The sequence below is a fragment of the Diachasma alloeum genome, unplaced genomic scaffold (genome assembly GCF_001412515.2).
Source record: "Diachasma alloeum isolate Michigan unplaced genomic scaffold, Dall2.0 Dall_scaffold_00206, whole genome shotgun sequence".
NCBI lineage: Eukaryota > Metazoa > Arthropoda > Insecta > Hymenoptera > Braconidae > Diachasma > Diachasma alloeum.
In genome coordinates this window covers 1,966,657-1,988,197 of record NW_021680371.1, presented here as the reverse complement: position 1 = coordinate 1,988,197, position 21,541 = coordinate 1,966,657, and the positions used below count along the sequence as shown (strand labels likewise).

At 35.7% G+C, this 21,541-nt stretch overlaps 1 protein-coding gene across 1 annotated transcript in view; it reads left to right on the top strand.

Annotated features, from left to right (window-relative positions):
- Positions 1–21,541, top strand: part of LOC107036143 (neuroligin-4, Y-linked) — a 230,211-nt gene that overhangs the window by 157,595 nt on the left and 51,075 nt on the right. Inside the window, exon 7 of the mRNA XM_015253888.1 lies at positions 11,896–12,047. Coding sequence (XP_015109374.1) covers positions 11,896–12,047 — 152 coding nt within the window. The remainder of the gene's footprint in view (positions 1–11,895; positions 12,048–21,541) is intronic.

Here is a 21,541-nt window from a genome sequence, read left to right as displayed (position 1 = left end):
AAATATTTTAACAAAGGTCTTATTTATTCTATCAGTCAGCGGCCTCATCATAATCAGACGTCGGTACAATCATCGATTTTAAATTAAGTTTAATTTTGCATTAGTTAACTGGTTAACATTACCCAACAATTTTTAATTTATTAATTCAATCCTCAATTGAATATTCGAATTTTGAATTATTTTTATCAATCAATAATTGAGTTCGGAAGCTGACGATTATTTGGCTGATCGAAGAATCCTTTTATGAAATTGAGAATTATTTATTCAATAGTCAATTTGTAGGATTGGTGGTTGGTAGGGTTCGGGAAATTAACGAATCGACTACAAGACAAATTTAATATTAACAAAGGTTATTCGCTGAAGCGTAAGGAGGAAATTTCGCACTCGTTGCGTGAGGCACTCTTCATGCAGCTATCCCCACTCTACTCACTTCGTTACCCCCACTATGATCGTACTGGGACCCCTGTAATTGGAAGGGATGTTAACTTTATAGCCCTTCCTAATTGGTTTTATTGCAGTAGCTCCGAGCTGGACTTCGCCCATCCCTGGCGTAAAGGCGTTAACCGATAGACTGACTGCTGAAGAGCTGTCTGAATTTCGGACATTAGGGTCGTGGGGGTCCTTACGTATATATGTGCTTGAGGTCGGTGACGGACCTCTAGCTGTGTATGTAGCGAGGCGCTACAAATTAACAAGTCCACATTGTCAATTACTTAATTCATAGACAAATGAAAATTTAAATTATCAATAATTATTTTATTATTTTTTAAATTGCAATGAAAACAAGTAAATATTAATTATTGTAAGGTGCAACTTCTCATAATATTACTAAATTAATGATTGACACCGATCCCTGATCATAATTACGAATTTCGTCAAATTCTTAATTACTCCTTCGTCTTTTGAATAAGGATGTTAGCTCTCATCTGCCCTCGCCTGGGGCACCCAGCGCCATCTTCTCCTCTCTCATCTGCTCAGACGAAGTGTCGTCTCACCCATGCATCACAACAACCTGAAAGAAAACAAAATACACAAAAAAAATAATACTGAGACAAGACAATAGAAATAGTTCGTGCCGCGACGGGGTACATAACTCGAAGAGTGTAGGCTACAAGAGGCAGGGAAACTAAAAAAAATCAACATGGCGAATGGTATTCCGTGAAGAGTGCTTCAAGTCGAAACAGAGATAGAGTAAGACGAGAGGAAAAATAAGGATGGTGGAGTGTTAGGTCGAATGACCTGGGTTGTCACGGAGGCTGGGGAGAGAGAGAAGGGGCGAGCTGGTACTCAGATAGTGCGAAGGGTTGGCTGTATAACGACACAGTGAGGTTATGTGCCACTAACAAAACTCGGAAGCGCTGCCGTGACGAAACTATTTTCAACCCATACTGTTGTCTCGCTACAGTATATAACCACTGGGGAATATGGTCATACACATGTGTAAAACCATGTAGATATCACCGAGATATTCTAACATTTCACTGTTTATGTGGATGGTGGAATCTTGTGCACGAGGGGGCGAAATAATAGGCACTGGAAACAATAGTCTAGGGGTTCATACTCATATTGTTCTTTGGATGTTTAAAAGAAATGGCGGAGTAAATTGTAATTTCGTGACTGAAAAGTGACGGAATGAGAAAATGGCAGCATCAAAGGAAACAAAATGACCGCCATGCGTAGAGAATTCTTGAGATCATTGGGCATCCCAGGGAATAATTGAGAATGAATTTTACAAAATGCAAAAGCACGTGTCGAATATTTTTCTCCTCTTTTTAATATTCCGTTTTTTACGAATTAAAATCCTGGCCCAATTTCAACTTCATACCCAAGCCGTGGCATTCCTCCGCAGTTAGTCGCATTACATAGTTGAAAAGAAATTGCTTTAAAAAAAAACAAACGACACATGATTTAGATTCAAATTTATGCAGTCGTCAGGGTGTGCTGGTTCGCTCTATTTTCATCTTTATCGCCAGTTTCTTTTCTGTCTTTAGTAGAATGTATGTGTATGTGCCCTGTTGAGACGCCATCAAGTAAAATGCCCTTAGCAATATCCCACCCGCCATCACCAGTGTGTATATAACGTCTTCCTCTTGAGTTTGTTTTTTCATGCCCCGTGTGAATTTGAATCTTTTTTTTTGCCCCTAGCCCTATCTTTTTTCTTGCCCTTTAGTCTCCCGCAATGCTTGGGTGATATGTATCAGGGGAGAAACGAATTTCTTCAACGATGTGTTTGCAGAGTGGTGGGATTGAGAGGTTAGGTTCTTCACTCTTCTGCTGTCTTCGTACAAACGTACTCCAGGGTCGGGTTGAAGTTTGCCTGTAATACTCTTCGGTATGTTTGCCGATCTAACATTGAACACATGAGTTGAAGAAGTGGGGTATATGACATGTATATAAACCATTGTACACTACCACATGGTATACCTTTGGCGAAGCAACCACTGGATAATGGCAAATAAAACCGATTTCTAGGTTCACATCGGCTCTCTCACGTATGGTATTCTCAGGTGGGAGTGGTGGGGGTAAAGTTTTTCCCACGGTAGATAGGAATATCACGCTCGGTATGTTGCACGTTTAATGGTAAATATGGGGAAGTGGAATCGTTATAACGGAAAATTGGGGTACATTCGGAGGGAATTCGAGAGAAAATGGGGATATAGGGGGAGATGGTACAAGACAACTGCTGGAGTATCCGAAAATTGCCAGAGATTCTTGAAGTCATTATTGGTTCTTCTTCCTGTTTTGATGAGAGGGGTTTTTTGCCGATCATTAGGATTGTGTTCCTATTACAGCCAAATGGAGCGGAAAATTCTATTCTCATCGTGACTCTGATGTTGGGGGATTCACTTGTTTTTTTTTCCACTCCGATCTCATTCTTTTGGTTATTTCTGAGGAAAGTGAAGACGGACATTAATTACCAGGTTCAGAAGTGTCCAATTCTCGCCCAATTAGCGATCATAATATTTCATCGAAAGAAAAACCGCCAGTTCAAAATTAGAAAGCCTTCATATTGACCCCAACAATGGAAATGATAGATGAAACCGGAAGATGTTTTCCCAGCCGGCATCAAGATAAATGAATGGATACGTGTATTTTTTTCCCCAACGTCCCTCAGAATTTCTACTTTCTGCCCCGTTTCATATTTCCCCTCCTACTTGAGACAATTTCGCATCCAACTTTTCGTCGCACGCTCGACCAGATCCATATAAACCGCAAGTAGAAAGGTACCGGATACTTTCCCACGGCTCTGTGAACTTCATTCCACCAGAAACGAGCAGTGGAAAATGGTGAAAGACGCTTCTCACTGTAATTTGAATACCACCAACGACCAACTTTCTGCCTGAGGTCTTCCATGGTCTTCTATTCAGAGTTCCTTCAGTGGAAATTATCAAGTAGATACAGAGTCGTTGGCAAGGAGGAAAAAAAATCAAATTGCCATTAGGGGATGGAAAAAAGACAACATCATGGAGCTTTCAACGAAACTTTTGGAGTTTAAAGTTTTCATAGTGCACGGGAGAAATTGAAAATACAATTTATGGTTCGGAAATACATTTTAATGCTTGGGTGATGCATGATAATAGTATTCTCAATATTTCTACGGCGATAATCACCTTTGAAATCCCAACAGCTCAAATTCCCGTGACGATTCGGGCCTCAGTATTCACGGTAACAATATTGGTTTGGTGGTTCACCGGAGGTGCATGAAACTCACTATTTTGAGGGACAATTATTCAGGAAAATCTGTCGCGAGGGTCGTCCAATGCTGTGACATCGGCAATTTGTTAACCCCGATAGCTTGACGTATATAAATATCTTTTTCTCGGTTACATAAATCAACTCTGGGGCAGCCATTAATATATGGGGTGAACGTGGTAGACGTCAAATGGGCTACTATAGACCGATTGACAAATTCAATGTGACATATACTCCGATATCATCCAGCGTTTATCGAGTGGTTTGACCATTCAAATTATTTTCAACAGTTTTCAGGCATTTTTCTCCAATTATTTTTATTTCTGATATGTGTCAGATATTCAATCTATGAAATGCATTTTCATTTCATAAAGATCCAAGAGCCCGAAAGCCAGGTACAGGATCAAATTAACTATACAAATATGATGAATTTGCTTAGTTATCTTACATGCAAGAAAATAATACCTTATTTTGAGACTTCAAAGGTTTTAAGGAAATCCAAGGATATTTTATAGGTTGGTACAGACCACATTATAGATTCAATCATTTACAATCATCAAATTTGTCAATAAAATTGCGTGAAAAAAATTTGGAAAGAAATCATGAATATTCAGCATCACTAAAATTACAGTTTGCATCGAATTATTATTCTTTTACACATTCGTTGTCTATAAATAAATAATTTAATTTGTTAAACTTTCGGCAAAAAATTTTTTTGGACGTGGAATCGATTTCTGGTAAAATTCTGAATATGAATAACATTGTTGCGATTTTGAAAAATATTTTTATATTGGAAAGTTGATTGTGTATAAATTATTGTAGAAAATGCTTGTAATTTAAAAAAATTACAATTTTCAAAATGTGTTCTAATGGTTCAACATCGAGATTCAAATTCAGACTTGTACAGTTGAAATAATGAAATCACTGTAAAACGTCCGAAAACTTTAAGGTCAAATGTGGGTTAAATGAAAGCGCTGTCAATCGACTAAAAAAATAGAAACGCATTTCACTCAAGAAAAAATGGTTACAGTACTTGGATATCCTTAAGATAACATTTTCAAAAGTTTCAATTTGAAGTTTGAAATTGTCAATCAGTTGAGAATTTCGAAAGTCGCAATTTGAGACTTTGAGGTCTTAATGTAAGCCTTCTGAATCTCTCAAGTTGAGTCTTTGGCACTCAAGTTGATAGTTTCGAATGCCTCAAGTTAAGACTTTCGGAACTCAACTTGAAATTTTGCTTTAAGAGGAGTTCTGAAACTTTCAACTTGAAACTTTTGAAATCGTCAATTTGAAATATTTAAAAATCTCAGTTTGAGACATTCAAAGGTCTCAATTTGTGATCCTAAGTCTCAGAATAAATGAGTCGCAAAATAAATCATCTGTTATTGGATGCCCGTCTGAAATTTTTCAGATGAAAAAATGAAATTATCAGACATTTTGGCGAATTTCAGACATTTATGACTATTCGGCCGTTTGTTTTCCGTCTGACATCTAAAATTCAGATCCACGTTAACGGCGTTGTTTTTGCCCTGTAGTTGAAATGAAGGATCAGCTCCCAGTCTAGCAGTAGTCTAGGGAAATTGTTGTACCTGTGTCACAATTAATCAGCTCGTGATTTGGCCGCGGTTGAGTTTATCGGTCGACTTAACCTTTATGGAGAATCGATATTCCATTGGGTGTTTAGAGTCATGTCAAATCATGTAGGGTTAATTCACCCGAGATCAATTCAGGGAGAAGTTTTAAGATAATGCCGGCGACAACGATGGTGTCATTATTTCCCGTGTGATAATCTTCGGCAACTGTTTCTTCACTGTTCTATCCCCACGATATTTCCTCTGAATCGATTATTCCAACAACATCTGCCCGCAACCGAGTGCGAGTCAAGAGGGCGTGTGAGGAGTGAGACGAGAGATTTCTCTTCTCGCTGCGACCCTCATGTCGGAGAAAATTGTTTTCGTGTCCCGCCGCTCACTGCGGAAAAGCTTAACGGGTAAGCCCTCAGAACCTTCGGATCCCTCGGGACTTTACCGATGATTTAACATACAGTGTATTCTAATCGACCTTTGATGCTATAATAATATTGAGTGGAGAGGATCAGGGATCAGCAAGATTCATTACTTTTATAATACGAGATCGGAGGCGCGCTCCGCGCGCCTGACAATTTGATGGATTTTATATGATGCATCACGTTATTATTTAAGTTGATTGGAATCAATATATTCTTTCACGTATACAAATTTTTATAGTATTACTAACGAGAAATTCGTGGGAAATGATGGCATTTTTTTTTGGAAATCTATGAATTTTTTGGAAAAATTTTTTTTTTTGATTTTATTGGACAAAAATTCTAAGAGAATTAGAATTTAGAGAGAAGTAGGCTTCACATATGCATTTTCTTTCTCCTTATTGAAAAGGGATGGAAATTTCCATCGAGAATCAGTCGACTCAGATGACTCACCGCTATGAGGACAAGTCATTCCGTAATTATCCCCCAATGGTTGAGAAATTTTACGGAACGGAACGTAGAAATAACTCACTAGCTTCATAAAAATTGTTGAACGTTCAAGAATTTTTTATTTTGAAGGCACAATAAATTGGCAAGTTTCTGTGCGATTTTACTTCTTCGGGAAAAATTACGAGATAATTTCGAAAATTCACTGAACGTTTCAGATTTCTTCTCTTGCATTCCTATAAAAATTGCCAGAAAACAATTCCCCATTGCGGATTACGTGAATTGTTCCGTAATTTTTACTGAATATTTCTCACCGTGCAAGCACATATGTTTCAAAAAAATATTTTCAACATTTATCCCAACATATCTTCCATCTCGTCCGTAGTAATGTAACCATGCCATCTATTCGTAAAAATCAATTCCGCATAAATCTATCGAAATTCCCGTTCCGAAGAAGCGCCATCAATTATGCAAATACATAAAAGAATTCACGTATGGATTTTGTTTCTCCCCCTGTATCTGGATGTTCCTTGCATCGAGATTAATGTCTCCAAATAATGCAACTTTTTCTCCCCGCCATGCATGTTCTGCATGCAGAGTGCCTAAAAAAATAAATAAAAACAGCCACATTTTTATCCGCTGGTAACCTCATTCTAAATTCTCATCGCGCATTCCAATAAAAGTTGAATAAAAATAGTCATTTTCTTCACTTCCTTTTGTTGAAATGAAAAAAAATGAACGCTAGAAAAATCCAACATCGATATTTTCCAGGAGTTTTTTTTAACTCAAACCGGCACAGCCAGCGGCAATAGACTGACCGAGCATTATTGAAACCATAGCTAGAATCCTTTGGCAGTCCTTCTGTGCTTCAATACCCCAAGTACAAACCTTATATCTCCGGAAACGTCTTCGACGACGTGGAACAGAAGGCACCTACGCTGAATCACTATATGCCCGTGATCCTCCAACTGTGAGAGAGTGAAACTCCATCTTTTTGCCTTTTCACAGATGGAAAATGGAAGAAAAAATCATGATACTCTACCTTTACTCTGCGGACGAGACTCGAAACTTGCGGATTTTTTACTTTTCCTTCGGCATTTTCTTTTTCCATTCAGTCTGTACTCTTTTCCAATCCCGCAAAATTGATGTCTACACATTGCGGGGAGGATATTGTATTGGATCTTGGAGCTGGTGGATGTCGTCAATCCTCAGTGTCACGTTGTCGTCTGAGAGTATTGGAGATACAGGGCTGCTTCAGAGTCTTTGCAACTGATTTTTTTTCCACTTATTCCTGCATTATTAGATTTTAAGGGGAGCCGCGGTGGAATTTGGAAGTCATCGGGCGTTGGAAAAATGATTATTATAATACACAGATTATACAGTTCATGCAGTTGATAATATAAGTTGTAAGTGAAAATAATTGTGAAAAAAGCAAACTCCGAGATGTTTAAGGCTTGCAAAGTGTCCTTATGGATTTCCGGAAAAAATTCTAAAAGACATCTGAATGAAATTATTTGTTAATTAATTGTTTCAATTAAATAAGAAATTATTTTACGCAATTTCATTTTTTTAGAGGTGAATTCAGTTGAGGCTTTATATAAGATACCTCGAGCGCTCGGCGCTCCCCCCTCGCGGCACCTTTATCGCCTCCTGAATTTGTAGTTCCGTGGGCTTCTTATAAGATACCTATGGCCTCGATCATTTTTCAACGGGAAAAAGTGATTAAAAGGATCAAATGGAGCTAAGGGTCAAACGGAAGGGACGAACGAAGTGATCATAAGGGTCAAATGACCTTAAGGGTCAAGAGTTCAAACGTGAGAGTCAAGTGAAATAATCAGAAGGGTTAAACGATCCCGAGGGTCACCTCTTTTCTTCGACGCTATAATTATTAAAATGACGACGCAGAATTATCTTAATAGAATAAAGCCTCATTAAAATTCAATTAATTTACGTACTTGCAATAATTTGTACTTCAGCTGTCCAGAAGTGATTATTCTCAAGTCCCCCAACAATCCCCCAACATCAGCTGCCATTCCATCACGCGGGGTTTGTTTAGAGAGGAAAGGGAACGCGGGGTATACGAATTCAAAACATTAAACTCGTATAAATTGATTAGTTATCAATATCCATTCAGTAAAAATGAAAATTACATAGAATTCAGGCGCAACGAGCGAGTTATCTTGTTTCAAACCGCTGATCCCTATTTTTCTCCTCTCTAACAGCGCGCGTACTGGGGGTACACGCATTCCCGGAATTAGGAGGTAATTCCATAATCATAATTATTTCGTCATAAAAAATCGCGTATTCAGAATTTTTGCCTCTCTTTTCACTTCCAAATGCTGAAATTCTGTGCAAATTCCTATTTGTCAATTTAATTTCACCCATTCCAACAACACCACGATGGCACGCAAAATTTCTGGTTTATATTGAATCAACTTTGTCGAGTGGCAAAGCAACCATGCATATCCATGTCCCATAAACACGTGAGAACTACAGGGGGGCAGGGGGGGAGGGAGAAGAGGAATGGCGCATCTCGAGTATTCGTCACTGTCTTTGAGATGTCGGTACATCTTGCGCTTGTTTCACAAACTGAATTTCATCATTGTCGAGAAACTTTAGTTAAAAGCAAGCGCCTGAGATTGAGAGCTGGCTGGAGTGAGGCGTATAGTTATCCAAGTCTGTATATTCCACAATCAATCTAATTATTCTGCAAGGGATAGGGTGATTGTACCGCATAATTCTGGGATTGTAGGTGATGTCTACGCAGATTGGGGTGATAGGGTGTTTTGATAACTTGCCTGACATCGGGAAGGCAGAGCCTATTTTCACCAAATTGTTCATCAACTCACCGATCTGTAGGGAGTATTTTAACCCTAGTTTGGTCACCATAGGAAGGAAACGCCGCAGAAGGTCGATTTTTTTTACCATTTTTTACCATTGACTGGCTGAGCGGAACAATCCTAAAAAATTGGAATGCGTCAATTCAAGTGTCTAGAAAATTATAATATTTTTTAAAATTATTGATATCCACAATTGCTGAAGAAAAAAAATTATTTCTAACAGACGGGCAATTTTTTCCCATGTTAAATGAAATTGTCCGTTGTGCGACGTTGCCGAAGTCTCGCTAAACGCGCCCGGGCAGTATAGAGTGAATTCGGCAACGCTCGGGCCTAAATAACACGTTGGCGATTCCTTCCGGAGGTGACCAAAGTCGCAAGTTCTCATATGGTGACCAAACTAGGGTTAATGAAAGGGTATAAACTCAATAAATTCACTCCCCAAATAATTTTTCAAAAGAGTGGATATTTGTCCATATATTGTAGGATCGCCTTCTTTACAGAGTCGTCATTAAACATGCTAACAATCTAGTCTTTGAATAATTATATCTCAGTCGGAAGAGTGCTCTTGCCCACGGCCCAGGGCAGACTGGCCACGATCCCGTTCCTTATGGGGACCTCAAACCCAGGTTTGTCATTTGTTTAGGCTATTGATCAATTGCTGAGAGGATGTTTACGCTAAAGTATGCCAGCATCTCTCTGAACAAAGCCATCTCAGTCCCTAGTTATGATCATTCGGTCCCAGTATTTTAAGCGTGAAAAATCTTTCCACAATTTTAAAATCAATATTCAGGAACACGTATGAAAAAATCGTATCGGAATTTTCTGTACGGATTGCGTATAGAATTTCTATAGGATTTTCGTATATGATATTCGGATATTTCTATACGGATATTTTTTATACAAATTATTTCTGTACGATTTCTATAGGTTTGATCCTATACGACCCACTTCCTCATGTATAGAAACATTTCGTATGGAGTTGCGACATTTCTCTACGTTTTTCTCTGGAGCGTTTAGACATCTTTTGTATGAAAACAAAAATTTATGTAAAAAATTATGTATAGAAATAATTCATATACGGAAATATCATATACGGAAATCCTATAGAATTTTTATACACAATCCGTATAGAAAGTTTCTATACGATTTTTTCAGACGTGAAAAGGTCAAACATTTTAACGTTGGGGCAATGTTGAACTATATGGTCATAAAAATTCCATTCGGAAGCAAATTGCTAATTTATTAGCAAAAATAAATACATTGACGATGTTTTGACGAAACCAATTTCCCTCCTGTTTGGGTTTCATTTTTTTGGGAGAAGAGGAGTGGACCCATACGATGGGAGTGCGGGCGGTGAACCATGGGAGGGGGGGGGGATCGATAGCGCATCGAGATTTGGTGGATGCACCGGAAAACATCCGTGGAATCTCCGGAAAGCACGCCCCAACGCTTTTCGGCTGATATGTTACATTCGTAATGTGGATTTCGAGCAGACTCACACGGTGATAAAGAGAGGGGATACCTTTTTTCGGATTTTCAAGAAATGGGTACACGGGACGGATATTAAAGATTCATATCGTTCTTGAATTTGTAATATTTTCCCAGAAATTGGTACACTGTTAGGAAAAATTGAAATTCTATGGACGATTCAGCAGTCATTTTCAGGGGAGTGACATTGAATTCATTTCAGAGACGAAAAAATTATGGAATTTCACTGAAAATTCAGTGGAATTTCTAATTTGTTAGCTGACCGAAGACGAAATGTTCACAATTTAGTTGAATTCTCTAATAATTTTTTTTGGAAACATGACTATTTAGTGCACTATTAAAAATTTTCGTCTGAATTTTCCACGCCAAATTCCGGGAATTTTTATCGTGTTCAAGTTCCACTGAAATCTCACAAATTTTGTCATTGAAAAATCAAATATTCCATTGATTTTCTGTTCAAATGGTCTGGAAATCAATAAATACTTGACTTTTCAGTTCAATTATTCTGTGAAAATTTAGAAAAATCCAGTGTGCCATTTAGAAAATGGAAAATTCAGAGCAAAATTCAAAATTCATGTCTTTTGTTTCTGAATATTCATGATCCACTAAAAATTCAATCAAATTGTGAAATTTCCGTCTCACTCCCACTGAAAACTCATGAATTTCTGCGAATTCTACTTAAAACTTGAAATTTCATAATCATTTTTTCCCTAAATCTGATTCAATGTCATTCTCCTGAGATTTACTGTAATATCTTCCATTAAATTTTCAATTAATTGAAAAGAAGGTTATATGCATTCGGCCCAAGCAAATGCAGTGCTTCAACTCGTTCGTCCAGAGGTAACTCAATGAGAAACGAGTTAAAAAATTAATTTTTTGGTTAGAAATGTAGAAAACCTTTCGAGGAGAGGAACTATTCGATTAATTACTGTATTTTTCTAAAAATGCATAAAAACAAAAATGATTTGTGTGAATAAAATAAATGCATCCGATTTCTCTGAGAATAAAAAATGAAAATGGATTGGTAGCACTGAAATTTTGTTTACATGATTAAGCGCGCGGAAGATTCAAATTGTAGATAATCACCCTGAGAGTAACCGGAGGTTAAAATTAGTTGATAAAATAAAACGGTCAGTAAACAACTAAAAACTTGAACATTAAAAATTAAAAATCCCCGACGAAAAAATTGTTCTTGAAAAATAAAAAAAATGAGAAAATGAAAACTCAAAATTTTAACTTGAAGAATTTTAAAGGAATGAATTTTTTTTTGTTAAAACCAAAATTTGGATTCTCTAAAATTCTTCAAATTTAAATGCACAATGTGACGAACATTTCCAAGCAGTACATCAGAAATTTCAATTAAAAATTTCGAACGGTACGTCTAAAGAATATTAACCCAAATTCTTTTCTTTGTTGTTACAGAAAATGGGAATATCTCACGGCGAAGACTTACCCTACATCTTCGGTGCACCACTAGTCAACGGTTTCAATCATTTCCGCAAGAACTACACAAAACCCGAGATGATAATGTCCGAAAGCATGATGCAGGCCTTTGAGAATTTCATAAAATCCGGGTAAGTAATAAAAAAAAACCTTAAAATGCCTCTCAATTTATATTCCATTCTCGCCATTCGTTTCGCGTACTTAAAATTCTCGGAGATTAATACTTTTGGCAGGCGCACACCCTGTTCATGAGTGTGAAGAGCCAAACAAACTCAATGCAAAAGAAATAAAAACAGAAGGAGAGGGGAAAAAAATTTCACGAAGAAGAGGAAACGAGGGAACTCGGTATGTGTGCAATTCAGAGAAAAGGGCTGGATGAGGAGTGAGTCTGAATTTTCCATATTCATGAACGGTCGACGTGAGTACTCGAATTAAAAGCGAAAATATTTTCGAGGCCACCCACTGGGTAATAACTTCGTCGAGTTTATATTCGCGATATTTTTTTTTCAACGTTTTTCACTCCGGATTTCTTTTTCTCCTTTGTTGAGAATTTTTTCTCGTGGAGAGGGATCCGACCGTAACGACGCTGATTGACGCGATTTTTTTGCTCCCCTGTGTAGTCCTGTAAACAACTGCTAATTAGAAATTCAGCATAAAAATGCAGGACAGGGAATAATTTTTTTGTTCGAATAATCCCAGAATTGCAGAACGCGTCGGAGAATGCATGAAACGTAGGAATTATTATAAAAAATGAGAAAATGCATAGAAAGAAGTGGCAAATTGCTCTTGTATTCCATATAGTACACGGAAAGAACTTTTTGATAAAAATTATCCTACCGTTCTGTAAAAGCGTATCATGAGTCATCGTTTCCTCATTTCTATCCCGAAATTTAGTAAAAATTGATATATGATGATCAAATTTTATTCTACGTTAGAGAAATTTTATCCTGATAAAAATAAAAATTACCGTGCCGGTAGAGTAAAAATTACTGTACCGGTAGGGTAAAATTTACCAACCATTCTAGAATTTTCGTTATCTACATAAAAATTACTGGACTGGAAGGGTAAAATTTATTATGCGTCAGGATAAAATTTCTCTAACGTAGAATAAAATTTGATCATCATATATTAATTTTCACTAAATTTCGGGATAGAAATAAGGAAACGATGACTCATGATACACTTTTATAGAACGGTAGGGTAATTTTTGTCAAAAATTTCTCTCCGTGTATAGTTGTTTTTGCTAATAAATTGAAGCAATATGCTTCCGAATAGTTATTTTGGACATCATTTCCTTTTATCACGTATAATTCATGTTTATTTAATTTTATTAAATTGAATAAGATTTATTTTTAATTAATTTTGTCAGATTTTTAACTTAGTTGAATATTATCATCACCATTATTCTTATTATCACTTTTTTCTAGAGGAATCTTCCATAAAATGTTAATAGAAAAATTTTATTTATACTTGAATCAATTTGAAACATCACATTTGAAGAAGCTATCAGAAAGCTCACTTTCAGGGAAATTCATGAAAAATTCGAAATCTTCACCAATCATCATAAAAATCAAATTAACCAATATAGCTATCGGAATCATCTTTCAACTTCGACTTAATGACATTAAAACAAAGATTTTAAACTATGATTGAATTCATTTGAAGCATGATATTCAAAGACATCTCCGGAATTCTAATTTTCAAAAAACACAAAATTTTTGCAAATTTTCAAATAAATCAAAATAACGATCATTGCTATCGCCTTCATCTTCGAAATCAGTCAAAAGGACATCCGAACGAATTTTTTNCAAATTCTTTTCTTTGTTGTTACAGAAAATGGGAATATCTCACGGCGAAGACTTACCCTACATCTTCGGTGCACCACTAGTCAACGGTTTCAATCATTTCCGCAAGAACTACACAAAACCCGAGATGATAATGTCCGAAAGCATGATGCAGGCCTTTGAGAATTTCATAAAATCCGGGTAAGTAATAAAAAAAAACCTTAAAATGCCTCTCAATTTATATTCCATTCTCGCCATTCGTTTCGCGTACTTAAAATTCTCGGAGATTAATACTTTTGGCAGGCGCACACCCTGTTCATGAGTGTGAAGAGCCAAACAAACTCAATGCAAAAGAAATAAAAACAGAAGGAGAGGGGAAAAAAATTTCACGAAGAAGAGGAAACGAGGGAACTCGGTATGTGTGCAATTCAGAGAAAAGGGCTGGATGAGGAGTGAGTCTGAATTTTCCATATTCATGAACGGTCGACGTGAGTACTCGAATTAAAAGCGAAAATATTTTCGAGGCCACCCACTGGGTAATAACTTCGTCGAGTTTATATTCGCGATATTTTTTTTTCAACGTTTTTCACCCCGGATTTCTTTTTCTCCTTTGTTGAGAATTTTTTCTCGTGGAGAGGGATCCGACCGTAACGACGCTGATTGACGCGATTTTTTTGCTCCCCTGTGTAGTCCTGTAAACAACTGCTAATTAGAAATTCAGCATAAAAATGCAGGACAGGGAATAATTTTTTTGTTCGAATAATCCCAGAATTGCAGAACGCGTCGGAGAATGCATGAAACGTAGGAATTATTATAAAAAATGAGAAAATGCATAGAAAGAAGTGGCAAATTGCTCTTGTATTCCATATAGTACACGGAAAGAACTTTTTGATAAAAATTATCCTACCGTTCTGTAAAAGCGTATCATGAGTCATCGTTTCCTCATTTCTATCCCGAAATTTAGTAAAAATTGATATATGATGATCAAATTTTATTCTACGTTAGAGAAATTTTATCCTGATAAAAATAAAAATTACCGTGCCGGTAGAGTAAAAATTACTGTACCGGTAGGGTAAAATTTACCAACCATTCTAGAATTTTCGTTATCTACATAAAAATTACTGGACTGGAAGGGTAAAATTTATTATGCGTCAGGATAAAATTTCTCTAACGTAGAATAAAATTTGATCATCATATATTAATTTTCACTAAATTTCGGGATAGAAATAAGGAAACGATGACTCATGATACACTTTTATAGAACGGTAGGGTAATTTTTGTCAAAAATTTCTCTCCGTGTATAGTTGTTTTTGCTAATAAATTGAAGCAATATGCTTCCGAATAGTTATTTTGGACATCATTTCCTTTTATCACGTATAATTCATGTTTATTTAATTTTATTAAATTGAATAAGATTTATTTTTAATTAATTTTGTCAGATTTTTAACTTAGTTGAATATTATCATCACCATTATTCTTATTATCACTTTTTTCTAGAGGAATCTTCCATAAAATGTTAATAGAAAAATTTTATTTATACTTGAATCAATTTGAAACATCACATTTGAAGAAGCTATCAGAAAGCTCACTTTCAGGGAAATTCATGAAAAATTCGAAATCTTCACCAATCATCATAAAAATCAAATTAACCAATATAGCTATCGGAATCATCTTTCAACTTCGACTTAATGACATTAAAACAAAGATTTTAAACTATGATTGAATTCATTTGAAGCATGATATTCAAAGACATCTCCGGAATTCTAATTTTCAAAAAACACAAAATTTTTGCAAATTTTCAAATAAATCAAAATAACGATCATTGCTATCGCCTTCATCTTCGAAATCAGTCAAAAGGACATCCGAACGAATTTTTTAAGCCATCATTCAATCAATTCAGAACATTTTATTTAGTTATCATGGAAAAACCAATTTTCGAAAAAATTTGAAAATTAAAAAACTAATCGATGAAATAGATTTTAATTAAGGGGAGACTACTGTGAGTTTTAAAAGTCGCGGGCTATTAAAATGACATTACTCATACATTGAAGATCGATTATATATGTCTAAAAATGAATAATTAGTATCGAAAAATTAATTGTTTATTGTTCGTTTGCCCCTCAGACGCTAAAAATGTTAAAAATAGTCCAGGGCCTACAATTTTTGAGCTAAAAAAGTTGTTTTTTCAATTTATGCCATGACAAATACGATTAGTTTCTTGAAAGTCGACTCCTACACAGTTAATTTAGTTTTTTTAATAAAAAATTGCACCAGAATCGAGAAAATATTTAAAATATTTTAAGGATAACACAAGGATTTTTTTACAAGTTTTATGCGAATACCTATACAACCGCCGAGGCGTGTGTCTTCATAAACTAATCAATTCTTAGTTACATAAAGATATCAATAAAAAAAACTCGAATAAAAAATTCGAATCGCTTCGTTTGTTCAAAAGAAATCGTTGAACAAAACTTTGACCACACGCATAAACATGTTTCCAAAACCATATCAGGATGATTCTAGGGGTCATCAATCATCGACAAATCATCGAAATTCCACATTTAATTTTCGCGTTAATTACACTATTAGAAATTTTTTGAAATTCCATGGAAAATATGATAGTAATTCGCATGAGAGTGATATTGAATCTGATTTAAGGGAAAAATGGTCGTGAAATTCCAAGTTTTATTTAGAATTCTATGAAATTCATAAGTTTTCAGTGGGAGCGCGCTGGAAATCTCACAACTTGATTGAATTTTCAATGGAACATATAAATATTCTGAAACAAAGTGATATAATTTTTCAATTTTTCCCTAAATTTGCCCGATTTTTCTCAACTTTCACGGAATAATTGGACTGAGAAATCAAGTATTTTATTGATTTGCAGATCGTTCAAACAGAAAAACAATGGAGACGTTAAAAATCTCCATTTCCCTGAAACGTCGCCCATTTCCCCCAAATAATTTTAGCAATTAAATTTGATTCGGTTCCCAACTCGTCACCATTCCAATCACCTTCCCCACAACATCCCCAGCGTAACAGCCCAGATCACCCCCTAGAAACGGCAAGTCACAAAGTAGCTCGAGGAAAACGCTCGCAGCAAGGGGGTGGGAGAAATTTGAATCACCAACCAGTACTGGATATAATCTCTTATCTTCACCCACCACACTACAGAGTGTCTCTATCTTCTCCACGTATAATGTAACCATTAAATCCCATACCCCTGTGTCCCCCTTATCTAAGTGGTGCAATCGAGCTTGCAATTGACTTTTTGCCCTNCCAAGTTACACTGGGGCGTGTCTGACTGCACACGATCTAAACCACTGTTATAACCTTCATATTCACCCCCCCTCCCCCCCTCCCAGCCTCTTCTCCCTGGTGGATGGTATATTGCAGTCCCATCTCACCCCCCACCCCCATTTTCTCCCACAATACCACGACAAACTTATTGGCGACATATGCGATGCTTCCCCTTGCCACCTCCACCTCACGCTGCCATTGAACCTATGAATATGCAGGAGTGAGCGTCGAACGAACCGACGATATTTCAAGAGAAGTCGCCTCAGGCGACACTAAATTTCCATTGTCGATACGCACTGAGGAAAAAAATTCTTGTTTCAAGGCAAAAATTTCTAGAATTTGGAGAAGGATTTCTTACGGTATTTGTGGCGTGGTCAGAGGGGATTGAAAAAAGCAAGAAATTGGTGATTTTCTTTTATACATTCTTCGATATATTTCAAAGGTTTGTGAAAAATCCCACACGGAGAGAAATATTCAATAAAAATTACGTGTCTTTTCCGTAATTCCGGAGCGAAATGTGATTGTAGGGAATTTTACGGAACTGTCACCGAATTTTTCCGGAGCGTTTCGTAATTTTTATCTGAATCTCCTGTGAAAAATTACCATACCGTCACTTAAATTTTCTGAGTCGATTCCGTAATCGGTGAGTGAATTGTGAGTTCCGTAGTTTTAACTGAATATTTCTCTCCGTGCAGAAAGCCGGGGAGAGAGATTGGAACATTTTTTCTGGTCTTTTTTCCGGTTCTATCTCTCTATCTTATATAAAAAGGAAATGTCACACGTTTATTCCTAAATGTCCGAGTGAGAAATCGCATACATGATGATGGTGATACTGATTTTGATGATAATGTCGGTGTTGGTGATTTCCAACGGAGTATGTATTGATTCTCAGTTGAAGTTTTCATGGATTTCGAGGAATTTTTCAAACTTTTAATAGAAGTTTCGATAGATTTCTACGGAGAATCCGTCGCTTTCTAATGCAAGTTTCCACAGCGTTCGCTGTATCTCCTATTGATTCTCAACAGGAATTTCCATCCCTTTGCAATAAAAAAAAATCATGAATTTTCAATAGAAGTATTCATCGCTTCCCACGAATTTTTCCTTCGTTACACGGAGAGAAATGTTCGGTAAAAATTACAGAACTCACAAATCACTCACCGATTACGGAATCGACTCAAAAAATTTCAATGACAGTATCGTAATTTTGCACAGGAGATTCAGAAAAGATACGTATTTTTTATGGAATATTTCTTTCCATGTATGGCATATCAATTTAAATAATAACATGATCCTATTTTACTAAAGATGAAAGAAACGTGATGTTGTTTTATATCGAAATATCTCGAAACTGCCTGACCGCTAATCCTTACTTCTGATTGGTCAATATGTGACACGAAGTTATTCACAAACAAAAACACGCGGCATTTTCAAATTCTTCAGTGACATAATTTCAAATTGTTCAGTGGTAATTTTTTTTTTCACCTCATATATATATATAATATATATATATTTCACATACATATATATCATCGGTGAATTTAATAAATTCTGTCCTTTTATGGAGACCGATTATTTTAAAAAATTGGAGATAATTAATTGAAAATGAAAAGTTCTTTATAGATTCTTTTACTCTACTTCGCTATTCACTTCAATGATTAGTCGAATTCTCTTTGATCCATTATCAATATTTATAAGGTATTCATGAGAAAATGAAATTCAATGAATTCCATTTTTCCATTTCAACAAATGAATAGATCAGCGCGCGCATAGATCTTCTGAATCATATAAAATCCACCAAATTGGCAGGCGCGCGAAGCGCGCCTTCGATCTTGTTTATAAAATAATGGTCGAAAAGTATTTTTGGATGAGGTCATTTTGGGCGAAAAATCATTCGACGAATAGTTTTTTGGCCAAATAACCCCTATCCGCGTACAGAGTCTAAAAGGAGTGAAGACGAGAGGTTACACCGCGTAACCTCGGTCAACCACTATTGGGGGAGTAGAACGAGAGAAAGAGGGATAGCTTGGTGTCTGCTTTCCCTTGGTCTTCAAGTTGATGGGAAGCGGAGAGGAGAGGTTGAGAATCGCGTCGTGATATTAGAGAGATGAAATCCCCCGGGGGTAAGCGTGGACAGCTGCTTGGGATTAGAGGAAAATTGAAGTGGCCGTCATCTCCGGGGATCAGGGCTCGAGATAGCGCGGTCGTCAGGTATCAACGGGGGAGGAGGATTGGATCAGTCTATTGGGTGATCATGATTTCGAGGAATTTATTTTCCATGAAATAAGCGACAGTTATGAATTTCCATTTGTGAGACTTATTCGCATAATTCAGTTTCACCGTCACGTACGACGAATCAACTTTAAGTAGCTGCCATAAAAAAATTGAATCTTCTCACCCCGACAATGTTCAGAATGTTCAATTAACACCGCAGTTATGGCCCAATAAACCGCGCGATGAGCCCCATTAAAGTAACCCCGGTGATATCACCCAATATGGGGGGAAAAAGCTGAGCAATTAATCGGTCAACTCCTACTTTTGGTGTACGGAGAGAAAATTTGGACGAAAATTATATAGAAAATCGCGGCAAATTTTACTATTGGACGGTTAAATTGGAGCGAAATTATAATCCCTTTAATAAAAAAACCAATGTAATGTTTTTTGAAGCCAATTTATTCTACCTAACGTATTCTTTCTTTATTATTATACTATCATATAATATATTATAATGTATTATATATAATATAATATAGTATATATAGTGTGCTATAATATATTTGTAATTTTTTTTAAATAATATCTTTCTTTTCAAGAATTTTGTTGTAATAAATAACATAAAATATATTATTCATGAAATTAAATTAAAGTAAATAACATATAAATACTATAATATATATATATATTATAAATATTATGTTATGTATCATATAATATAATATAATATGTACATACTAAACTAAATATAAAAAAGAATTAAATTTCAGTATTTTAAATTGCAAATTTTCAACACTGTTTTTAAAACCAAATAATTCACAATCGTGGCTTAATTCATGAGGATTTTGTTTTGGTTTTTTACCTACAGAGAATAATTTGGATTTTTCATAATAAATAAAATCCCTGTTCGACCGAAGCTTAATATTGCCACTCACAAATGATTTCGATTTCGAATTTGAATTGAAAATGATAATGTATACCTGATACTCATTCCCTTGGTAATTGAAAAAACGAAAAAACCCGCTCGCTAAATTTTCTGTCTGCACAATTTTTCATCTCAAAATCGCAATTGTTTTTTCACTCGACTCGTGTGTGAACGTGGATAATCCAAATACCATTGATTCTTATGGAATTAATATAGTTTGGAAAAACCTAATGAACTTCAACATAATCTCTACCACAATCACATTAAGTTTTAATATTAGTTGAAATCCATCAAAAACATCTATATTTGGTTTCTACCAATTCCTGAGGTACGTAAGGTAGAGAATACGCGCGCGGAGCACGCGGTCCAATTTATTTTAATAAAAAATACTTGATTGTGTTGATTGTTCATTGAATCATGTGATTTTGAAAAGGATTTGAATAAATGTAAATTCACGACAATTAATACTATTTAAATCGTTTGAATATTCCATGAGATAGAATTAATTTGAATATTATGAACGGATAAATTGAATTTGAATATTGGATTAGTTAAACGTGATACAAGGTAATTTGAATTGATTGGTTATTTAATGATAATTTTTGGATATTTACAATCTTACAATTTGGTATGGAATACACAATTCCAGTTAACACACGGAGAGAAATGTTCAGTAAAAATTACGGAACTTACAATTCACTCATCGATTACGGAATCGACTCAGAAAATTTAAGTGACGGTATCGTAATTTTTCACAGGAGATTCAGATAAAAATTACGGACTGCTCCGGGAAAATTCCGTGATAGTTCCGTAAAATTTCTTACAACCACATTTCGCTCCGGAATTACGGAAAAGATACGTAATTTGTATTGAATATTTCTCTCCGTACAGACCTATGAAATTGTTACAACTTGAGCAATTTGAATAGTAATTTTGAATAATTAATAAATTTTCGGAAAAATGAATAACTATTTCATTTTGAAACGAGAGAAAGAGACAAAAAGGATGAAACATCTGTTAATGAAACGCCTAATATCACGTAAAGAACAATGCGGTCATTCGGAAGTAAAAATCAAGAGTAACTATTCGGAATAACAAATAAACGAAGTGACAAAAAGTGAAGAAATTATTTGCTCAAAAAAATTCGAGTATTTCTCATGATTCCAATTATTTTTTCTTGAAAAAGCCAATAGATAGTGGTGTACGATGATGTACAGAATTGATCCAAAACTGTTCTAGAATTTCTGATGGCCTATGGGACCTATCCAACAGCGCCAATTTTCACATCTCCAAATTGATTTTTTCCGTCACAATAAATCTTCGTCATCCCGGGGAGACTCCCAATATCGTGAAATAAAATCCCAATGGTAAATATTAAAAAGCCGTTTTTCAAGTGAATTCCCCC